At 32.6% G+C, this 20,672-nt stretch overlaps 1 protein-coding gene across 1 annotated transcript in view; it reads right to left on the bottom strand.

Moving 5' to 3' along the window:
- Positions 1–1,730: 1,730 nt before the first annotated feature.
- Positions 1,731–20,672, bottom strand: part of LOC131841752 (desert hedgehog protein A) — a 43,596-nt gene continuing 24,654 nt past the window's right edge. Inside the window, exons 2-4 of the mRNA XM_059190075.1 lie at positions 14,089–14,350; positions 3,376–3,518; positions 1,731–2,232 (exon numbers count right to left, since the gene is read on the bottom strand). Of these exons, the coding sequence (XP_059046058.1) occupies positions 1,765–2,232; positions 3,376–3,518; positions 14,089–14,350 (873 nt within the window). The 3' untranslated portion in view covers positions 1,731–1,764. The remainder of the gene's footprint in view (positions 2,233–3,375; positions 3,519–14,088; positions 14,351–20,672) is intronic.

Genomic DNA, 20,672 nt, shown 5'->3' with positions numbered 1-20,672 from the left:
ACCACTGTTGTTATTTATTTATTCCGTATAGCCAAAATTTTATTAATCTTGACATCGTAGTTATAATAAGGGTACAAAGGCGTTATTGTTATAACCTTAGTTAAGATCCGTTTAAAAAGTTTTTATTTTATTTCTGTTAATGTGGCAAGGAAAAATAATACGTCTCGTTCTAAGCTGGTGTTTTTATATCCATACAAAAATAACATCAATAAATAAATAATATAAAAGCACAATAATTACATATTGTATTTAATTTACAAGTTGAATTAATCCATCAATGTATCTATCAAAAAGTAATAAGAGGTATAGCTATTTTGTAAAATAAACACTTTGGAGTTATTTTACCTCCTTTAGACTAATATATCAGTAAATATTTGTGATTCAGAAAATAATGGCATTACTTTTTGATAGACATATTTTCATTCAATATGAACTTTTAAATAATATGCTTAGGTACATTTCATGTGAAGACGTTTACATGTGTTAATTTGCAAATAAATTATATAGATACATGAAATTAACTTAGTACTTATATTAACTTGTGCTTCATTCCTCATCGTCCCATTCGACGAGTATAAACGAGTCATTATGTTTTATAAACTAACTTTAATATGGCAAACTTTATGGCATATTACTGTTGTCATACATTAGATAGTTAAAGCTTTCCGATAGGTAAGTACATACATTCTTGTAGTAACTTTTGTTAGTAAGTACATAGGTAAGTTCTATACAAGCACTAATTACTAAATAATTTATTATTACAAGTCATAAGACTTGAGAGTCTCTTTTAAAATTTGATTTTTGTGTAAGGGGTCCAACTGCTATTTATCAATACTGTAATAAATTAATTCAAATTATATTATTAATTATTCCTAAACAATTCTGCACTTCAATGCATACATACATTACTCCACTAAATTCAAATTATAGGAACCCAAACTTCAGTTCAAGATCTTACAGCGATCTTAAAGAGCCACTTTGAGTGAAAAATTCAAACTCATAGGTACTGACTCTTATTGTTGATAACACATTTCGCTTTCTCTTTTAGTTATGAATAACGTGCTGCAAAAAGTTAAAAATAAAATATTTAGCAAGACAGGAAAGAAATTTGAAGATAAATCTATAGTGATAGTGAAAGGCAAAGATAAATGCATTGTATTTTATTACAATAATCAAAGAGTTACGTTCTACGTTTAAAGATTCCATTGTTTGCGTCAATTTGTAAATATATGATGCCTAGCTTATAAATAACAATAAATAAATATCTTAAGGCACATTTTAGGACATCCAAGATCACAATTTCATATTTTTGTAGACAGTTTGAAATTAAGACAATTGTGGAATGTCTACTTCGTTTTGAATAGGTCGTCAGATGGAGATTCTTTTTTTACTAGATTAGCTAATATTGAAATTGTAATAATTAATATAACTATTTATACAGTTAGGTACTTAAAAAACATAAGCGCATACATTAAGTATTTCTGCATTGTGCAGAATAACAATACCGACACAATTTACAAATATTCATACCGTAACTATATAATATGCAAATTTTGCAAATATGGTCTTAAAACTACTTAATAAATAAATTCAAGTAATGGGGTATCGTGAATAATTATAATATAATAGTCTACAATGTCTGTCAATTTCACGATTCTATTTACACTGGTTATATTTACAAGGTGTTCAAATTCGCCACGTCCTGCGCGCGTTCTACAGTTTCTCATCACTTTAACAATTTGCACCATGCACTATTACAATTTTCTACTGATATTTATACGATGACGGCAGTATTAAGTCTCCGAAAGAGTACAACGCATTAGCATACCAATGAACGCCACGTGACACCTCCTTAGAACTACTCCAACCTGCCATCCATCTTAGAGGAGCCATTGCCACGTGAGCTAGCGAGTGACTCCTGACGAGCGCATAACAGGACGCTAAAGCATCATCTACTATTATAGTCCCAGATTTAGTTAGAGGTGCGTAAACACCACGTTTCGATGTAATTCGAGTTTTCACCACCCTCGACGGTCGCATTACACTCCCCGGCCCTCTTGTTAAGAGGACATCGCCGATTTGGACGTTAGTCGCAAAGGATTCCCGCCAGCCGTCGGCAGCTGCGAGGAGTAAAAGATGAGACGGCGTTGTCGAGATTGCCACACCGTTTTCCGCAATTATTGTGATAAATTGCCTTGTGGCATTTGGGTCTCGATCGATGAATGTTAGAACCTGAAAAAGAGAGAACATTAAATAATTATTTTGAGCAATAAATTTGTTGTAACAAATGGAGTAAGACAAGTGTTGTTTTTAGATCGTGTGTAACTTTGGTATTTTATTAATAAACAAAATGTATAGTCAGTAACTTATAGTATATATATATATATATATATAATATATATATATATATATATATATATATATATATATATAGCTGTGTGTTAAATTTCAATAAAAATATACCCTATGTGTTATTCTGATGCATAAGCTATATTACTGTAAAGTTTCATCAAAATCAGTTCAGTAGTTTTTGGCGTGAAAGAGTAACAAACATCGTACTTACGAACTATATATCATTTTGAAGCGGTTTTTTTATTAGATAGAGTGATTCAAGAGGAAGGTTGTGGGTAGCTAGTATATATATCTATAAATATAAAAAAGATAAAATAGAGAAACCAAAAATGAACACATCTTTGTATCTGCTTCCTATATTTTTCCTTTATTCTTAATTAAACAAGCAGTTGATTGATTTTTGTAAATCAATTTAAATAATACTCTACATAGAGTTAAAGTCTCATGTGATCGATTCTTAATATTCATGAAATAGGTACTACTAATGAAAGTCCTTCAGAACTAACACATAAATCGCTAATTATGAATAAGAAGGTGCCAGTCCTATACTATGTACCTATATGACTGGCACCTTCAGATCAGTCTGTTTGTTAGCTTTACCCGATCGGATATTAACGGAATTTGACCTTAAGATACTTATAGGTATATCGAGAACAGATACAGACTGTCTTGTATATTAAAAGAAAACAGGTAAAGTTTCGAGTAATTGCTTATACAAGACTAATAATAATATATCGATCTGCTTCGATCTTAAAAACATAGTTTATTTATTTATTTATTTTATTTATTTTATTTAAAGATAACAATGACTTACAAAGTTATGACTGTAAAAAAAGCATGAATGTTTGTGCTATATAATACAATAATTACTTATCTGCTAGTTTTATGACAGGTATACAAATCTTATTACAACTTAGTTCTTTGATATATAGTAATATAGTGCCCAACTGACTGTGGTTTTGTTGAATTTTCAGTTGATAAGATTCCTATAGATAGTATCGTTGGTATGATTAGAATGCTCACCTCAGAATATATAAGTTTCCCATCATCGTCTGCTGCTAAAACGCGATCACCCTTTCGGATTGTAGATATATCACGTGTCCCATTAGTCGTGTACACCACAGATCCAGAAGGAAAGCAGCCAGCGCCGGTTCCAACTGAAGATTCTGTAAATTAAAAAAATTCATAAAGTTAGGTATATTTAAAATTTTTCATAAGTTGAGTCTAATAAATGTATTGTAAATGTAAAAAATGTCAAAATAATTCGTACGCGCCGTACGAATACAACACAAGCCAAAAGCAATAAAATAAAGTCGAGAACATAAAATCGTGCAAGGGTCGATAGTAAATTAGCTCGGAGCAGTCATATCCCTTTAAGGAATAACGAGATTTCTCTACGCTTGTAATTAAAATCCGATAAGATACGAAACAAAAGAGAATCGCAGACGCTCGCTGTTGCCAGCCGAAGGTTATCGGCACGCCAAGCGCCAAGTAGCTTCAGGTTCTGTTTTATACAGGTAAGCTTAAAACTAGCGGACTCCAACGTGACAGAAACGTGTATAGCCTGTGAAACTCACAATAAACATATTTCCCAGAAATCCGTCATTATAAGCTCATAGACAAACTTTTTAAAGCGATAAACAAATTTGATCCGTTTTGTAAATTCTTTAAAAGCATTGTTCGAAAAAATAAACCCATAGAAACAAAGCGTTGGACCCTAGTTTTCTGAACTTGTTTGTTTAATATATAATTGTATTTATTTTAATCCGTATCCAGCTTAAACTGTGCCTGTGTATAATCTTCTGTCGATGTAAAAAAAGTGTCTATTTACGTGCAATTCAATGGTATCCTAAAGATATCTCTTTGACTATTAACGAAAGACATGTACTGCCGCTGTATTGGCGACTATGTGTGGGTACAATAGACCATGTAAGTATTAAGTGGTGAGAATGGAAAGTACACAGTTTGCCGCATAAACCTCGTAGATACTTTTATTTACAATTACCGCCAGTGGTGTAATTACACGCGTAAATGAACATTAAAAGTGTTCCTTTGCAGAGCGGCTATAGATGGGCGGCAATATTGGCGTCGTTTGTACGAGCTTGTTAAATTTTGATTTGTTGTGTAACCGACCGATAAATACAGTCAATCCTCGTACACAAACTATTCACAATAAGATGGGCCCCCGATCGCATTACACAATAACCACACAAATTAGATTTCGTTCAAAGTCAAGCGCATATTGTCGAAGTTTGTTTGTTGTTGGGCGAATATATCACACGAACCATTGAATAGGTGTCGGCCACCTTTGCGTGAATTTTTTGCAACTCATCTCTTATGTAGACTTTGTGTATATGGAAGGGAAATATCTGCACTTTAGATATATTTTACAGAAAATAAATCACGGACAAGAATCGTATCTAGCATTTCAGAATAGTAAGTAGATATATATATGTACATTTATTGGAGCAATATTTTATATATTTGTATATAATATTGTTTATTGATTCAAAGGGATGAAGACCTATTGCAAAAACGTTAACCAAAGTTTACCAGACAGATACTGCTTTTTTACATACATATAACATGGTTTGTATAACGTATAATTACGACAGTCAGAATTTTTTAATACATGATAATGTAATAGCTCACTCGCCTGCGTTATTTACGAGGGCGTGATGCTATTGGAGGATAATATGATGAGCATCAGTTAAATACCATGAGGTCGGTTAACCTATTGTACCTAGTAATTTCCCTATGATTTCCAAGGGGAACTGCGTGGAGGTCAACGTGACATGGTACAGTGTTTCCATTGCACATTCTCTTTTCCTGAACCACCGTTAGAAATCAGAATATCAATATCAAGTAAGTATATAAACAATTCTTATTAATCTTTTGTAGAGTACCGGAACTCTTATACAGGGGATGAATTTGCTTGCTGCGCCTAGTACAATGATCTGCAAGGCAATCTTCTCAAATATAAATATGTTGTAAACTCTAAGAGACATACAAGATCAAAAGATGTCTTAAAGATAAAATTTTTAAACAGATGGAGCTTTAAATAACTAAGCCGTAACCATGGGTTTATTGAAATGTAGAGACTATATAGACATTGGTGTCGAAGAGGTACCTACTTGTATTGATGATATGAAAAGAAGAAAAATAAAGAACTACATATATTTTACTAGGACATCGAAATATTGTAGGTATTTAATTGTGTCTATGAAGATGTTGTCTAAAATAAGAACATACAGATTTTTTATGGTAAGATTAATTTTTATTAAATCTAAACTTACTTAGGTACTTTGGCTATTTCTTCAATAAGGAGGTACTTACATATCTACTACTCGGAGGAATAGTCAAATATGTATCTTACCTATAACTTTCAATGTACCTACGTGCCTACATAACCGGTATTAAGATTTCCCTGAAAGCAATTCATGAATAAATTGATAGAGTAAGTTTTACATAAAGTAAGCAAAATAACCGACATAATGTTAGTTTTCTGTACCCATAAAATCGAGTGATCGTACTAAATTTATTCTTGTAAAATATTAAAATCCGCGATCCTACCTTCTTAAGCCTTTAAATGGTTACGGGTACGACCTTAAAACCGGTCAAAGTACGATTTCACAGTGACGTAAGTAACGTTAGGCTGAAGATGCGACGATAAGCAGAGCGGGCGCTGGTGCGGGTTGAGAGGCGCGCGGGGGGCGGAGCGCCGGCGCAGCCGAGTGGCCGCGGAGACCCCGCCCCGCGAGGACCACCGGGAGAGCTAGGCGGCGCGGTGCCCCGCCGGCCTCCGCCGCCTCACTCACCACACATCGCCACCACGACAAATGTACGCACGTGACACTATTCATAATTCATCTCAATAGATGACAACGCTCATCGGGATACATCACATCGAAACCCCTGTTTTTAAAACGAAAGATAGCAGCTAAGAGACCACTCCCATTATCCATTATACTTTCTGGTAAACAATAGGAACCGTTCGGATTGTTTTCACCTATAATTAGACTACCTTGAATAGCAATACACATTATACAGAGAATATACATAAAAAACAAATCTGCGCTTAGAAATCCGAACGCATTTTTTTGATAAAGTCTGATCGCATCGGTAAACTCAGATTTATATCGTATAGAATATCAATTAGTCGATGCGCGGTCATGCAAATGCCAAACCGCGCCGGCTATGATTCATGCGCCCGCGCCGGTCGTCGTTATATGGGTACAATCCTTACAATGTTTAAAAAGAAATGAATGCTTATTACCGTATCAGTTTCAGTGATTCTTTATGACAGTATTGCAAATGTGCCGATATATTCAGCTACTTATAAGTAGGTATGCACTTTTAAAGATTTAAAAAATAAATATTGTGCATACGTAAATTAATTAATTAACTAGTCTAGAATTATAAGTTACCATATAGCATAAAAACTAATCCTAGCCAACACATAGTTAAAATATTTGGATAGTGCAAAAATTATATATATATACCTATAGGGTACCTACATAATACCTAGACATTTTGCACAACATATTTTGTAAAGCCAAAGTCGGCATAATGATGTAATTTTCAGAAATTCATGCAGAAGTAGTAAGTATAGAGGGTTCTATGCGTCTGAAAATACAGGAAATAGTTTGGATATCAAATAATTTGTCGGTTTGGATTCTCTTCTTGATGTGAAACCTAATAAAGGTAAAGTAGTACCTATATTATAAACAACAACGACCGAAGTAAACCAACTAGGTATATCTATAAAATAAGTTCTAATAATTGAATTGGTAGAGATTTGTGTAAGTAGACCAATGTCATACCTATCTATTTCCGCCGTGAAGCCATCAACTGCTCGATCCGAGTCACGATTCAAGACAAAAACTGTAGGTATCTACATCGACATAGCAGGTTCCTTACGAGAGTGAATTAATATATTTTGTTTTGTCCATAGAAATCTCTACCAGTACTTCTATCTTTCTCCCAATAAACTATACCAGTACCTAGTAACAAAAGGACAATGAATCTGTACCTACCATCTATTAAACTCTATCGTCAGTAGCAAACTGAGTAAAATGTGCAACGAAATCTCTACCTACTACCTAAACTGTACCAACACAGTACATAGAATTATCATAGATATCGATTAAAAAGATGCATTAGATTAGTGAGTATTATTGTAAATTGAAAAATACGACATGAAAAGCATTTTAAAATTGCCTACATGTGGACGCATAATATGTACCTACTTGATGTCGGCTTTTAGGTACCAACACAACAACAGTGAAATGCAATAGCGAGATATGAAATCAATTTTACGATGTTACACGAGTTGAACAGTCTTAGTAGCGAATTTATAAGTACAAATAAGCGAAGCTTTCTAATGTAATATGGATTTATGTTTCGGATTATCATAAATCACTGTTCTTTGAAAGTTATAAATCTTTAATAATAAATAATACAAATTACTATGCTTATTTATGTAAGTACCTATTATAAATAAGTATAGACGATTGTAAGTACGTAAGTACTTATTATTCATGAAATAGATACCTAATGCAGTCAAGCGATATTATACGATCGAATTTCTAACATAAAAAATGCCACTAATAATAACTAGATAGGTGATAATGATGCATAAAAAACTATCAAGTATGTAAGTATTCATATAGGTCATATAATCTACACGTATGTAACGATATATATAGATTAATGAGACTGGGCAAAATTCTGTTCCATTTCATCTGATCCCTAAAGCACAGAGATGAAGAAAAAGTAATTACCTAAAATGGAAATGTTATAACAAATTGTTTTAATTATAAAGTAATCATTGAGTTATTAAAATTTTAAAATTAATTTTCATTATAAAAAAACAAACTGAGAATTACTTTTTGAAGTCTCTATTGGACAATTTTAAATATCAATAAAAAATATCTAATTCGCAATACGATATATATCCCGAATCTTATGATTTTAAGCAACAGATCTTAGAAATTGATTATTAGATAAGTAATGAGAAGGTCCAATGATATCTAACATCGAATAAAACCAACATGAAAAGGTAGTTAATACTTAAATAGGTAGATACTGGACAACGCGATCAAGATGCATCGGGTGCGTGTGGGAACGTAGCGCTGTCCAGCCGCAACCTTCCGGGATGTGGCGTGTCAGGTGACATGGGGGTTTCGCATGCAGCCTCCACCAAGGAACGGCGCGCTTCAACGAACATCGCTCACTCGCGCTTCTATCCTTCAACATTCTTTAACGAATTCCTTCTATATCACAACCGGTACTGTGCGGATATTGCATGATTACAATAACCCAATCTATATAATATATATAGGGTTAGACGTAAAGAGTTTAACAAACCGAAAGCCAAGGATAATACCTACTCCTGAAATTGAACTACTGTCACTTAGAAACAAAGTGAAAATCTGAAAATATATTTCTTATATTTCATACAAAATTCATATTTTATATGATAGCATTACAAATAAAAATCAATTGTTTATCATTGTTATTCACATACTATTACTTTAAACATAAATTGTTACTTAAAATAAATCTTTAATAAAAAAAGGTTTAAGATCTCAGTAGCGCAGTAATAACGCTCATGTAAATAAATTTTAATGAGGTCACGGGATCCGATACTCGATGTTCATTGTCTGGTATCTCATAACACTGTATCTTGATGACTCATAAGAATCAAAGAATCCTAACTTCTTATTTTCTTGAATAGCATCATTCAAGAAAAGGATGTCATTTTTATTTTTGTTTTAAATATTTTTTTAATAAATTATATTCAGAGAAAATACGTGGAAATAGTGATATTTTGTAATCGTTTCTAATTTACTCATAATATAAATATAATTGTGGTTAAATTTTATTAACTATTTAACAACGAATTCTAACGTTTCATGTGTTGCATTACTTTTCTTTAATTATAAATATAATTTAGAGATAAACTGGGTATCCAAAAATTAGAATAAATTACTAATCAAAGTTGTAAGAAATGTATGTATAGATATCTGTTTCTACGAAGATACATATATACCTGCTTAATAATAACATGTAATGAGATAAAGAATACATGGTAGATGTATAAATTCGTTAACTTTATTACGTCAACGTATGTAAATACGTAATCAGTTAAAATAAATTAAATATATTTAATGAGTGACTAACGGGCCTATACATACATGGATATTCAAATTTGTAGTTAAATAAAGAAAAAAAATGCGAATGTTAGCCTTAAAGTCTTTTGTTATAATAAGCAAAGTTTAAACACCTGACATATCACATGGTTCATAGTAAAATGTATCAAATCAAAATTAGAAAATTTAATACATCAACTTTAACGTTTCGATTTTAAAGTCGATTTCAGAAAAATTTATGTTTGCGTTAATACAGTTTATTATTTAGCGTTCATATACCAAACACAAAAAAAATCTGTGTGATCTGTGTACTGAGACCATATTCGTAACATTTTATAGCGTATCAACATGAGCAAAGATTTTAAAAGCCACTACAAATCGTGGGCACGGCCACTTATGAATTCGTTTTTTGGCACTTAATAAAATTTACTGTGGTTTTTATTGGCCATGTGAAGTTGCATGAGTAACATTATTTGTTTGTCTTTCTGTCATGATGGGACCGTCCTGTTGTATGCAATATGACCTGCCCCGGTGACCGTGGTCACGCCCCATAGACTGTATGTTTCATAGGTGTACGACTATCTTTAGTACATGTTGCATTGTTTAGAACAAACAACGAATGAACTAAAACATAAACGGAGACAATCAGCCGTATATAACCGTATTGATGCATCCAATTAGCATAGTCGTATTGCAATACAATACCTATAAGAGTATATTGAAATACATAAACACAGGCATTATATATTTTACAGAATAACACCTAATTGACATGTTACATACACATCTTAATACTAAACAAATATAATAAACATAAATAGCAGATACATAACAAACATTTTATTTGCAAACTAAACGCGTTGATGTCTTTAAAACGATCTATAATATGAAGATTTATTTATATAATAAGAAAAGAAATGAAAAAGCAAAAGCATTCTTTTATTATACGATGAATCTACGTATAGAACATAATTTACACAAAGATTATAGTAAAATCCTGCTTCATTCTATAACCAAATTGCTACCTCAATAGGTAATAGATTATGTCATCTAGACACATCACTCTCATCAAATAAACATAACTGCTCATATTTGTGTTGAGATGAGTGAACAACCAACTTCTTTAATTTATTTATTATGATTAGGTAATATTTATTTTTATTTTGCTGGGGTATTTACTTTCTATAGTTATGGATAAGTAGATAATTATTATATAATATAAAGATTCTGAAAGTTATTTAAGGCTTTGATTTAATTTATTTTTGTATGTACAGAAAATACCCAATATTTTTGTATCTTACAAAGACACAAAGGTATTGATCTGGGTACGAGGAATTGAACCAAAATTGATGAAATGACCATATATACCTATATTATACGTTTAAATTTTTATACGTCTAGGTATATGATCTTAAATAGAAAACTGTTTATATACATATGACTCTCATACTTATGACTACACATATTTATCTATATTTGATGGAACTAGTGACCATCGGTAGGTGAGACAGTATTTTAAACAGCTAAATCATCAAGGTCGGCAAATCAATGAATGTTTAAATTTCAATCTAGTTATTTCCAACAATCCATTTTAATTAAATTGACAGAAAACTTCTTTTCACAAAATAATTTATAATGTTGATTTTATAGATTCATCGATGTTATCCCGAACTTCGACTGCATAAACCTTCAACACCTTACAGATTACTTTTTGATATGAAAATAGCCATGTCCGATCTTAATATTACCATGTGTATTAATATAAAATTTCATTAGGGTCAGTTCAGCTATTTAGCCGTAAAAAGATAATAAACAAACAGACAAACATACATTCTTTTGTATTTATGATATTTATTAATGGTATGGATAGAAACATATCGGTACGTATACCTACCTTTTTGACTAAAATGTAATTAATTTATTATATTAATTTCTTATGAATGTAAAAGTGTAATTTAATATTTTAAATGGACGGTAATAAAAAAATAGCACAGCTCAGATAAAAGAAACGCTCGCCGACCAATGAGAACCAATTAATTGGATCCGATACAAAAACATCAGCCATAGTTTCATTGGTGCTGTGATTAGTGCGATACTTCAGTTTAATTACGACCCAATATTGTTAACACGTATCGGTCACACTCCTTGTCTCTGTCGGATAGTGTTTATTAGAACGAGACGTAAGCAACCTATCATAAATATTAGCTAAGAAATATATATTTTAAAACGATACTCTTATTATACATATATACTATGTTCATCCATCTATATCCCTACAGCGATATAGGTTGTATATTATATTAATATATACCTACATATAAAAACACGAATATATATGTATCTAGGCGAAGCCGAGCGGACCACTTGTAAAACTATTCTAAAAAGAATTTGAATCCAGTAAGCCTGTCTAGGTATATCTTAGATAATCATCTCAATCCAGATAAATATATTTACGCACCAGTTATTACGCACCTATTGTTTAATTCAAGCGAAATTGATATGAGACATTAATAAAATCTTTAATAAGTCTTTCAAATTGAGTTATTTGCGAATTCTGAAGTTATAGCTAAACTCATTTTAAAAGGAAGCAAAATCTAAATCCTTGATTTTGTCTCTTTTCATGTTTTCTGCTAGATCTCCTTGTCTATTTTTGCGAAGAAAAATTGGACAACGCAAGACTAGAATTTGCTAATATGCCAAATTAATATACGCCTGCAGTTAAAATAAGATTTTTTTTTCAATTAGTCGTAGGTTTATTCCCTTTATCATACAACGATAGGTTAGTATCTATCGAAGAGAGTTTAGCAAATTACTGATATGACTTGGTAAGTCGGGAGAGTGCGCATGCGCATGCGCAGGGAGTTCGTGCGTGCCCCGACCTTGACCGGAGCATGACCAACAAAGAGCCACGACCGCTACATACCTATACGGGAACATTAAATATTCATAAACTCTAAATTAATACCGTAGTGGCCGTTGTATAAAACACCAGAATACATGAATAAACATTTGCAACCAACAGAGATGCGACATCACTCTGAGAAGAACAATGTACGCTTATATAAATATTAATTATATCCATAATATATATATATGTATATATAATAATAATTTATATAAATTAGGCACACACTACTACTAAGGCAACAAGTACACATGTATGCAGGTATATTTTGAATACAAAAAAATTACTGCCATCTATGATAACATTAAAAATCGAGAACATATCAGAGAGAGTCAATCAGTAAAAAAATTATTATTAATATAATTGCACATTATTTATGTTACACAAAATATTTAGATGAGCCGTCTTGAAAAATAAAATAAAATGTAATTATTATATATAAATCATATCTACTATAAAGTAAATTAATAAACTAAGTCTATTAAAGCTATCAAGCTCACAACTAATGTTTATTAGTTATAACAAAGTTTCCCTTTCATAAACCGTTTCTACTCTGAAGGCTCATCTGCAAAATTAATTGGAGCTATGCGAGCGCCCCGGAATGCCTCCATTATATCTAAAACACACACATACATATAAATACTCGCTTCTCTCATCGTTATGGCGTATACACACGTATAGATATAAGTAGCCATTGAATCACCGGCGTAATTATTGAAGTGGGGGATTGGCTGCGATGCGGCCGTGTGCACAAGGGACAGAAGTAGTAAAGTGGCATGGGTGAGACAAGGAGGGATGCTAACAAGAGGCTTGTTCGTCCGTTTGATCGACACCGCCGGGGCGCGGGCGCGGGAAGTTGTCTGTGGTGCATTCTTCTCGTTAAAGTTCAACTATATATTTGGCCCATCCCGTAGACCGTGAACCTATTTGTACAGTTATATACTAGCGAGATGTTAACAATCATATAGCTATTCCTATTATCAAATAAACTGATTTCTAAATGTTTCGAAAACATATTTCAGGAATACTTGCAGCTCACATTTTAATATGTTTTTGTAAAAAGAATAATATTAAGTCGATATTTTGTTATTATAGAGTGGCAGTTATTGTCCTGGACTACACAGATTTGAATTAGTAACAGGCTGTTAAGAAAACCTAAGTAGTAAATATGAACTAAATTTGGAGTTCATGCAATGATTAAATATATAATAGGAGTCGGGATTCTGCCAATTGGGTTATTATTATCTATTGGTAAAAGTCAATAAAAGTATTATTAACTCAATTTTAATGGCAAAATCATGGATATTTTAAGTTAAAGCTCCATGGAAGTGATTATGTTTAAACTAAATGTGGCGCCATACAAAAGACTTCAACGCGATAAGCTCCATTTCCCACGACAAATTTAAATATGATTATAGTAATATGCAAATACGAATATATGTAAGCTTGTTGACGTAAAATAACTTCACGCGCATTATCATACAGTAACCATAGCATACAAGACTAGTTCTCGTTTAATACTGGCTGTTTATGGACACCTGTTTTTAAAGTTATTCAAAAGGTTTATAAGTTCGCAGTTCTATAAAACGATGATACATATAGTGAAGTGAATAGAATCGCACATTATATAAAATAATATAATTTATAAATAAAATACAATTTATATATGATAGATACCTGTTTTGACTGAGCAGTGCACATAAGACCGGCCGTGATTGTAGACCCAGTCGAAGCCTGCCTGGCGGGCCAGCCACGCCAGCATGCCGAGTTTGCTTTTGTCTTTGTCACTGGTGGTAACATCTACCGCTCTACCCTCGTAGTGTAATGAATCTTCGCCGTGGGAGTCTTCTTCATCCCAACCCTCGATGACCCTCAGCCGCACACCCGGCCATTGGTTCATTACGCTGATCGCAAGAGTATTTAATTTCTCTTTGCATCTCTGGAATTTATAGAAGAATTTTACATTACATTTATGTTTAAGACATATAAATAATTAAATGAATATATTAGATATTGAATGTGTTTTCTTTATTAAGACACAGGGTTCCCAATAACGACAAAGATACATTTTAGTTATTTGTATTCACAAAAGTGTGATTTTTGTTCCTAAAGTAATTTTGTTTGATTTATTATAAAGTTTAAGAAATAAATATAGTTATTTAAAATTTTCAGTGCATTGTTATTATAAACCCGCTAGTTAGATAATAAAAAAATTAAGGTAAGCCTTATTTGGGTCACCCACCTTATATATAAAATAGTATTCAATTTTTTAATCGCGGTGAGTAGTCTAAATGATACTTTAGGACATATGAACAGTTCAAAGACATGTGGTGGGTTTTGTTTGCACTTACTAAAGAAAATACCGATAGATGTGCTAACAAATTGACAAACGCCGCCGCTCGACATCCAGTCAGACAACACAGGATGTTGGGTATTTGTTGTGAAGGAATAAATCAAATTAAAACGCGCCGCATGAAAAGATCGACACAATTTCATTTGTGAAACATCGCGGTGCAAATAAAGGCAATGTCAAAATATTTATAAAGAAACGTGAACAATGCGAAGCGCGCCGCGTGTCGGCTTTGTCGCATGGTGTCAACTCACTCTATGCAGATTTCTTAGTGAAAAAATTCAGAGATTGACGTAACGAATCGTGGCGAGCGGGCGCCCCGCATGGGCGACGCAGCGATGTATTCACGCGACAGATACTTTGGAGCACCGTACATAATTATTTCTACGAACATACCAACCACCTAATAAAGAGTTGCGAGAAATGCATGTTTGTTTGTGTTCCGTTAGTGATTCCAGATTTTTCACGGTATCTCGTTACGAGATTCAGTTTTCCTCTTCGTACGCATTGTTAGTTCAACACTTATTGTGTCAGATTTCGGTATACAACAGCTGACGTCGATTTAGTATTATTTTTCCTAGATTTTACTTCACATAGCTACTATAGTCAATGATGTAAGTCATGTCCAGACTTTTTTATTTTAACAAGTAGGTAGGTAGATGTCTACCTACTTGTTAAAATAAAAAAGTTATTTAGTGCATGTAAGTACATGCATTAAATAAATGCTATTCATGTGATGGATAGTAGGTACGTAAATGTTTATATAAACACGGTTAACTAATTAAATACCACTTGTACTGTAGGTAGATAACAACAAAAGTAATAAACCTATTTAAATAATGATAATTTTAGGTTACAAAACGATACAATAAACAAAGTAATTCACCATAAATATCGACAAAATTAACATTTATATAAATAAATAAATCATTATAAATAAATACAAATTCGTAGTCAAAAATTAAGAAAATAAAGATCTACATGTTAACTACTAACAGTACCTACATGTTATCTTTTTATCTAACAATAAGTACCTACATACACATATGTATCTTAATCTTAATTCTTCTATTTCTAAACAAGTCTATTATTATTTTCTTATTACTACGATATTTAGTATCTACACAATGTTCTTTTTTCTTTTATAATTGACACGGTTGTATTCTTGAATGAAGGAAGGCTTGATATCCAAAATGCCGCATTCAGGAAGCTCAATGTTTGCTCCGCGCAGTCGTCTCGGTCCGCACTAAAACAATCGAATGCTAAATGCAAGCTCAAACATTTCGTGCACTTAAACGTGGGAACACTTCGGTACCGCAATTAGGCACTTCGCACCCATCATAACACTGGGATTCTTGCTTTCGTAATAAGTTTTACAATATGTTTTCTTTAAAAATAGGTATACTAGCTCATATAAATACCACTGGTAAACAAAATAATTTATCTTTGATTCAAATTATGTTTTTTTATTATCTAAATTGAATTTGGAGTTTTTGTTACCAAACATATCAACTCCATTTTGTCGAATCTAATTATCAATAATCTAGAAAATAAACTAAACAAAAATGAAATAATTACCGACTGAGAAGAATTTTTTTTACAAATTGATTTTATTAGCGCATATTATCTTAGTTATTACATCATATTTATATATATATGGAAATATTAAATGACACTTATGCATAGACATGGGAGCGCGTGGATATTGCACAGCACAGTCTTGAACCTATACTTAGTTAATTTACCGGAGTTGCAACTAATTTCTTAATTTCTACAGTTTTTCAAAATTTTATATAATTATTATTATAGGTAGGTGCATTTTTATTTACCTATTAAAAATGTAAAACTAATTAGTTTAATAAAAGTGGTAGAAAGACACATTTGATTTTTATTTTACTATATTAAATATTGTATAAATTTACCTTACATACCGCATGGACTAGTTTAGGCTAGTTTTTGTATACGAGAATATTTTCTACACAATCTCAGTGAGTTTAAAAATAACAGCATAGTCTAAACAATGTAATTCTACGTAACAAGCCTCTGTTAATAGTTACAAGAGAAAATAATTACGTGCACATTTCTGCAATACTAACTCCCAATTTATTTATTACTTGAAATGTTTTGGTTTATATCTACCTGATTATATTTTTTATTCGCTGTAATGCCAAACATGATTATGTTTAATAGACTTATAGCGTCAATGTTTCCCTGAGACATTTTCATTAGAATAGTATACGTTTCTTGTATAAAAGTATACCTACGTACTGTGAAGTAAACATGCTAAGGCGTTTGAATTTCACTAAGAATTGTATAAAATTCTATCACCAATAAATTGAAGATTATTCATGGTTCTGTACTAAAATATCTAGGTACATATAATAGTTAATGTACTTAGAATTAGTATGAGAATTGACTACGTGTAACATATTATTAAATAAATAAACCATGACATTCTTGTGTATATTCAAAGATCCAAGTTTATCTACCTAGTTTAATATTGATTCTATTGATAATTGTCTATTTAATGTTTAGTAGATTCAACTCACGGGTACTGGTAGTGTGGCAACGCAACGGACCTGACGGGCTATTATAAATTCATTATGCATATTTTTAGTAAACAAGCTGTCGATCACAATGCTCGGGCGCAGCAGGACGCCCTGCCTCCGACACCTCGCCCTGTCCCACTGCTCGATACCTACATATACTAATATCAGCTCGGTATGCAACCGTATGCCTCCAATAAACGTCGTCCAATAAACGAGTTTTTATCACACCAACTCGATTTACGTAAAATCGTTGTCGTGAATTATCAAATTACAGAACATCAAAAGCTCGTATAGATTAACAAAAAGTTAACAAGCGAATCCAATACCTAAGGTCAACTTTTGAAGCGAAACGCCAAGCTACCTGAACCGGTGGCGGACTGGCAACCGAAGTACTTGCGAACGCATAATGAAGGCCGTCTGCCGGAATTGAGGTAAAAATTGAATAAAAAGCCTGAGGATCATCGCACTGAAACAGCGGGCACGGTAATATGAGAATGCAATGCCGTAGGCCGCGAATACATTCATACGATAGAACCATGTATTCTCTCTAATTGCTAGATAGATATAATGTCGTTTTAAATAGTACTAAACGGTTGAAATTTGAATACATTAGACAAATGAGTGTTTCCATTTGCCGGCACCATTCGCCACCTCTGACAGGGCCGGTCGCGCCGTTAATTTATAACCGCCTCCCTCTGCGACCATAACAATATATTAGGATAATTAAATGGCTCTTTACATTCCTTAACACATCGTTTTTTGTACAAGGCCACTGGAGTCGAAAAGCACCGACCAATGCTGACTGGTTTTTGATGTTCCATTTTTTGTCTTTTTATGGAAACCACAACAAATAGTTTAAGGGCAGTTTTTTGTGAGAACGGCCGTTCATTTTGTTCATGTGATAGGTTTCGGAAACCTATATGCTTGTGAGTGGTGTTTAAACTAGATATGTTTGCAAAAACAAGTCAAAACAATAATTAGTATTTCACTTCGTTTGAAGTGAGACGAGACGTGAGAACCTACTTGATTTTAAGCGACTCGACTTTAAACGGAGTCGACGAGAAGTTAAAATTTTACTTAAATACAGGATTTGTTTTTAGACTTTATCGTTCTATTTATTTAGTAATTAAAGTTTAATTTAAATTATTTCGTGCATCTGACTATGCAAAAAAACTATTTAGGTATAATCTCCTTATATAAAACACAATGAAAGACAAATAAAAACCTATGTTTTTGTTTATCTTTCATAAGGCTTAGTGAAAGGTACTCTGAGTGATGACCGATTAGGTACGCCGCGGCGATATTCGTCTAAATTCCTACAAAACATACATATATAACAATATCATTTTATTATGGGCGTATGCTCTAAAATAAAATACTATTTATATATGTATAAGGAGTAAGGTTATTACTTTTTTCCGAAAATAATGACTTTTCTAAAATATAGGGTTGACTCAAACCTTGAGATTTCGATGGCAAATTATATGTTAAGTGGCATTATAACCCATACAGCGATGTAAAAACTTATACCGATGGCAACAAAAGCATTTTTCGTATTGGTGACTGATAGAGCTGGGAGGAACCGTAGCGATTTCTCATAATGTTGCTCATTCACTAAATAGTTGAAGAAACCGCAACATTTATATGAATCACCGGTCGGCCATTTTGTTTATACATACTATTGCGGGTCTAATTTCTAGACTACAATACATGCATAATATACTTAACAAGCAATAAAACTTTTCACATTTAATACGAGTATACGTAGTACTTACACACGTAAACTAAAAATACTATAATGATGAAAAACTATGATTAGTAGTGCCTATATAATTACTTTCGCGTTAGTAATTTTTTAGTATGTACTAATTACTGTGCAACCAAAAGTGTTGTCTATGAAAAGCCACCGTTATTATACACAATATTACTCATTCTATGACTACAGGTTAATACTGAATCAATATTTGTCTACAATAAGTCCTAGTGTCGAACTAGCCGTCGAACACTTCATAAATATGCATGCATCGTGAAGGTGCATCACCTGTATCTGTGTGTTTAAAGGCCTTTAATGTTTGTCTACGAAAAATATCACCCTTTGTTGTCTTAATGCGGCTGTCGACAGTACGCTGTCGCTGCGCATGCGCTGGTCGCCACCGCATTCATTTACTTGTCCTATGCACTTATCTAATACAAGTTGAAATATATGTACGTGGTTAACTTTAGCAAAGAGTTGAAAGATGAGTGTGTCATAAATAATTTATATCAATGCACTATAAATTGACTAGGTACTTATGACAGAAAAGTGACAGAGCGATATAGTGATAAAATACTTAATTAATTTATATCAGTAGTAAGAATTTTACTAAATTCTTTAAGTTACGAGTAGTGTTCTACACTGAACCCGTATTTGTGTTTAAATATATATGCTAACGAATACAATCTACAAGGCTTTTAAGGAGACGCGGGCGCCTTTCACTCGATCAAAAAAATCTTTTGAAACAAGACACCGATATGCGGTGTTTGCCTGCGCTACAGATATCTGTTAATGAAACGTTACACTTCATTCACTCAACTGGAGCAAGTAGGTGTCTTATAATGGAGTTTACATATGCACCTAGATATACGCTAGAAAAAGAAGTCGAGTAACAATGCTTTTCGTCAATATTGTTAAAGTGGTTACGGCTAGTAAACAGAAAATCAATTAACAACATGTACTACATTGTACCAACAGTAAATTGATGCTTTTATAAATAAATATGTGATTATGGAAAAATACTACGGTATGTCTAGAGTGTCTAGACTGACCTGTTATGATCAGATACATTTTAAGGTAGGTAGTACATCTAATAATAACTAATATTTACAAGTGCTTAAATTAATGTGATATAGTGCTAGAAATTAGTGTAATTAATTCCTGGAGTACTCGGCACTATGGTTCACCTGATTTGACTTCATTCTCATTCTATCAATATCCACTAGAGCCCTATCAGCGTATACATATACCTACATGTATGCTGTACTCTAGTCAGCAGTTTCTCTGCAATCTAGTCAAAACGTTGAGAGAGGTAAATACCTAATATATAATATTAATAATTATTTGCCATAAAATTATTTGGGTTACGACCCGATTAAATATATTGATAATGGGTACCTACTGAACACGACAGTTTAAAAATAACTAAGCACATTGTAGTGCCCATGGGAAGTATGTAGCTCCATTATTTATATTTCTGTGATCACTAACGTCGTTCGACATGGGGTCAATAGTGGAGTCAATGAGAGCATGCCCACTAGCTGCAAGTCATCCGAATAAGCGATGGAATCCAAGCTTCCGAGATAGATCAAAATCATATTAGGTACCC

The sequence above is a fragment of the Achroia grisella genome, unplaced genomic scaffold (assembly GCF_030625045.1).
Source record: "Achroia grisella isolate CSIRO2021 unplaced genomic scaffold, CSIRO_AGI_Agris_v1 utg1920, whole genome shotgun sequence".
Taxonomy (NCBI): Eukaryota; Metazoa; Arthropoda; class Insecta; order Lepidoptera; family Pyralidae; genus Achroia; species Achroia grisella.
The sequence above is the reverse complement of the archived record's forward strand: the minus strand, read 5'-3'. Positions and strand labels throughout refer to the sequence as shown.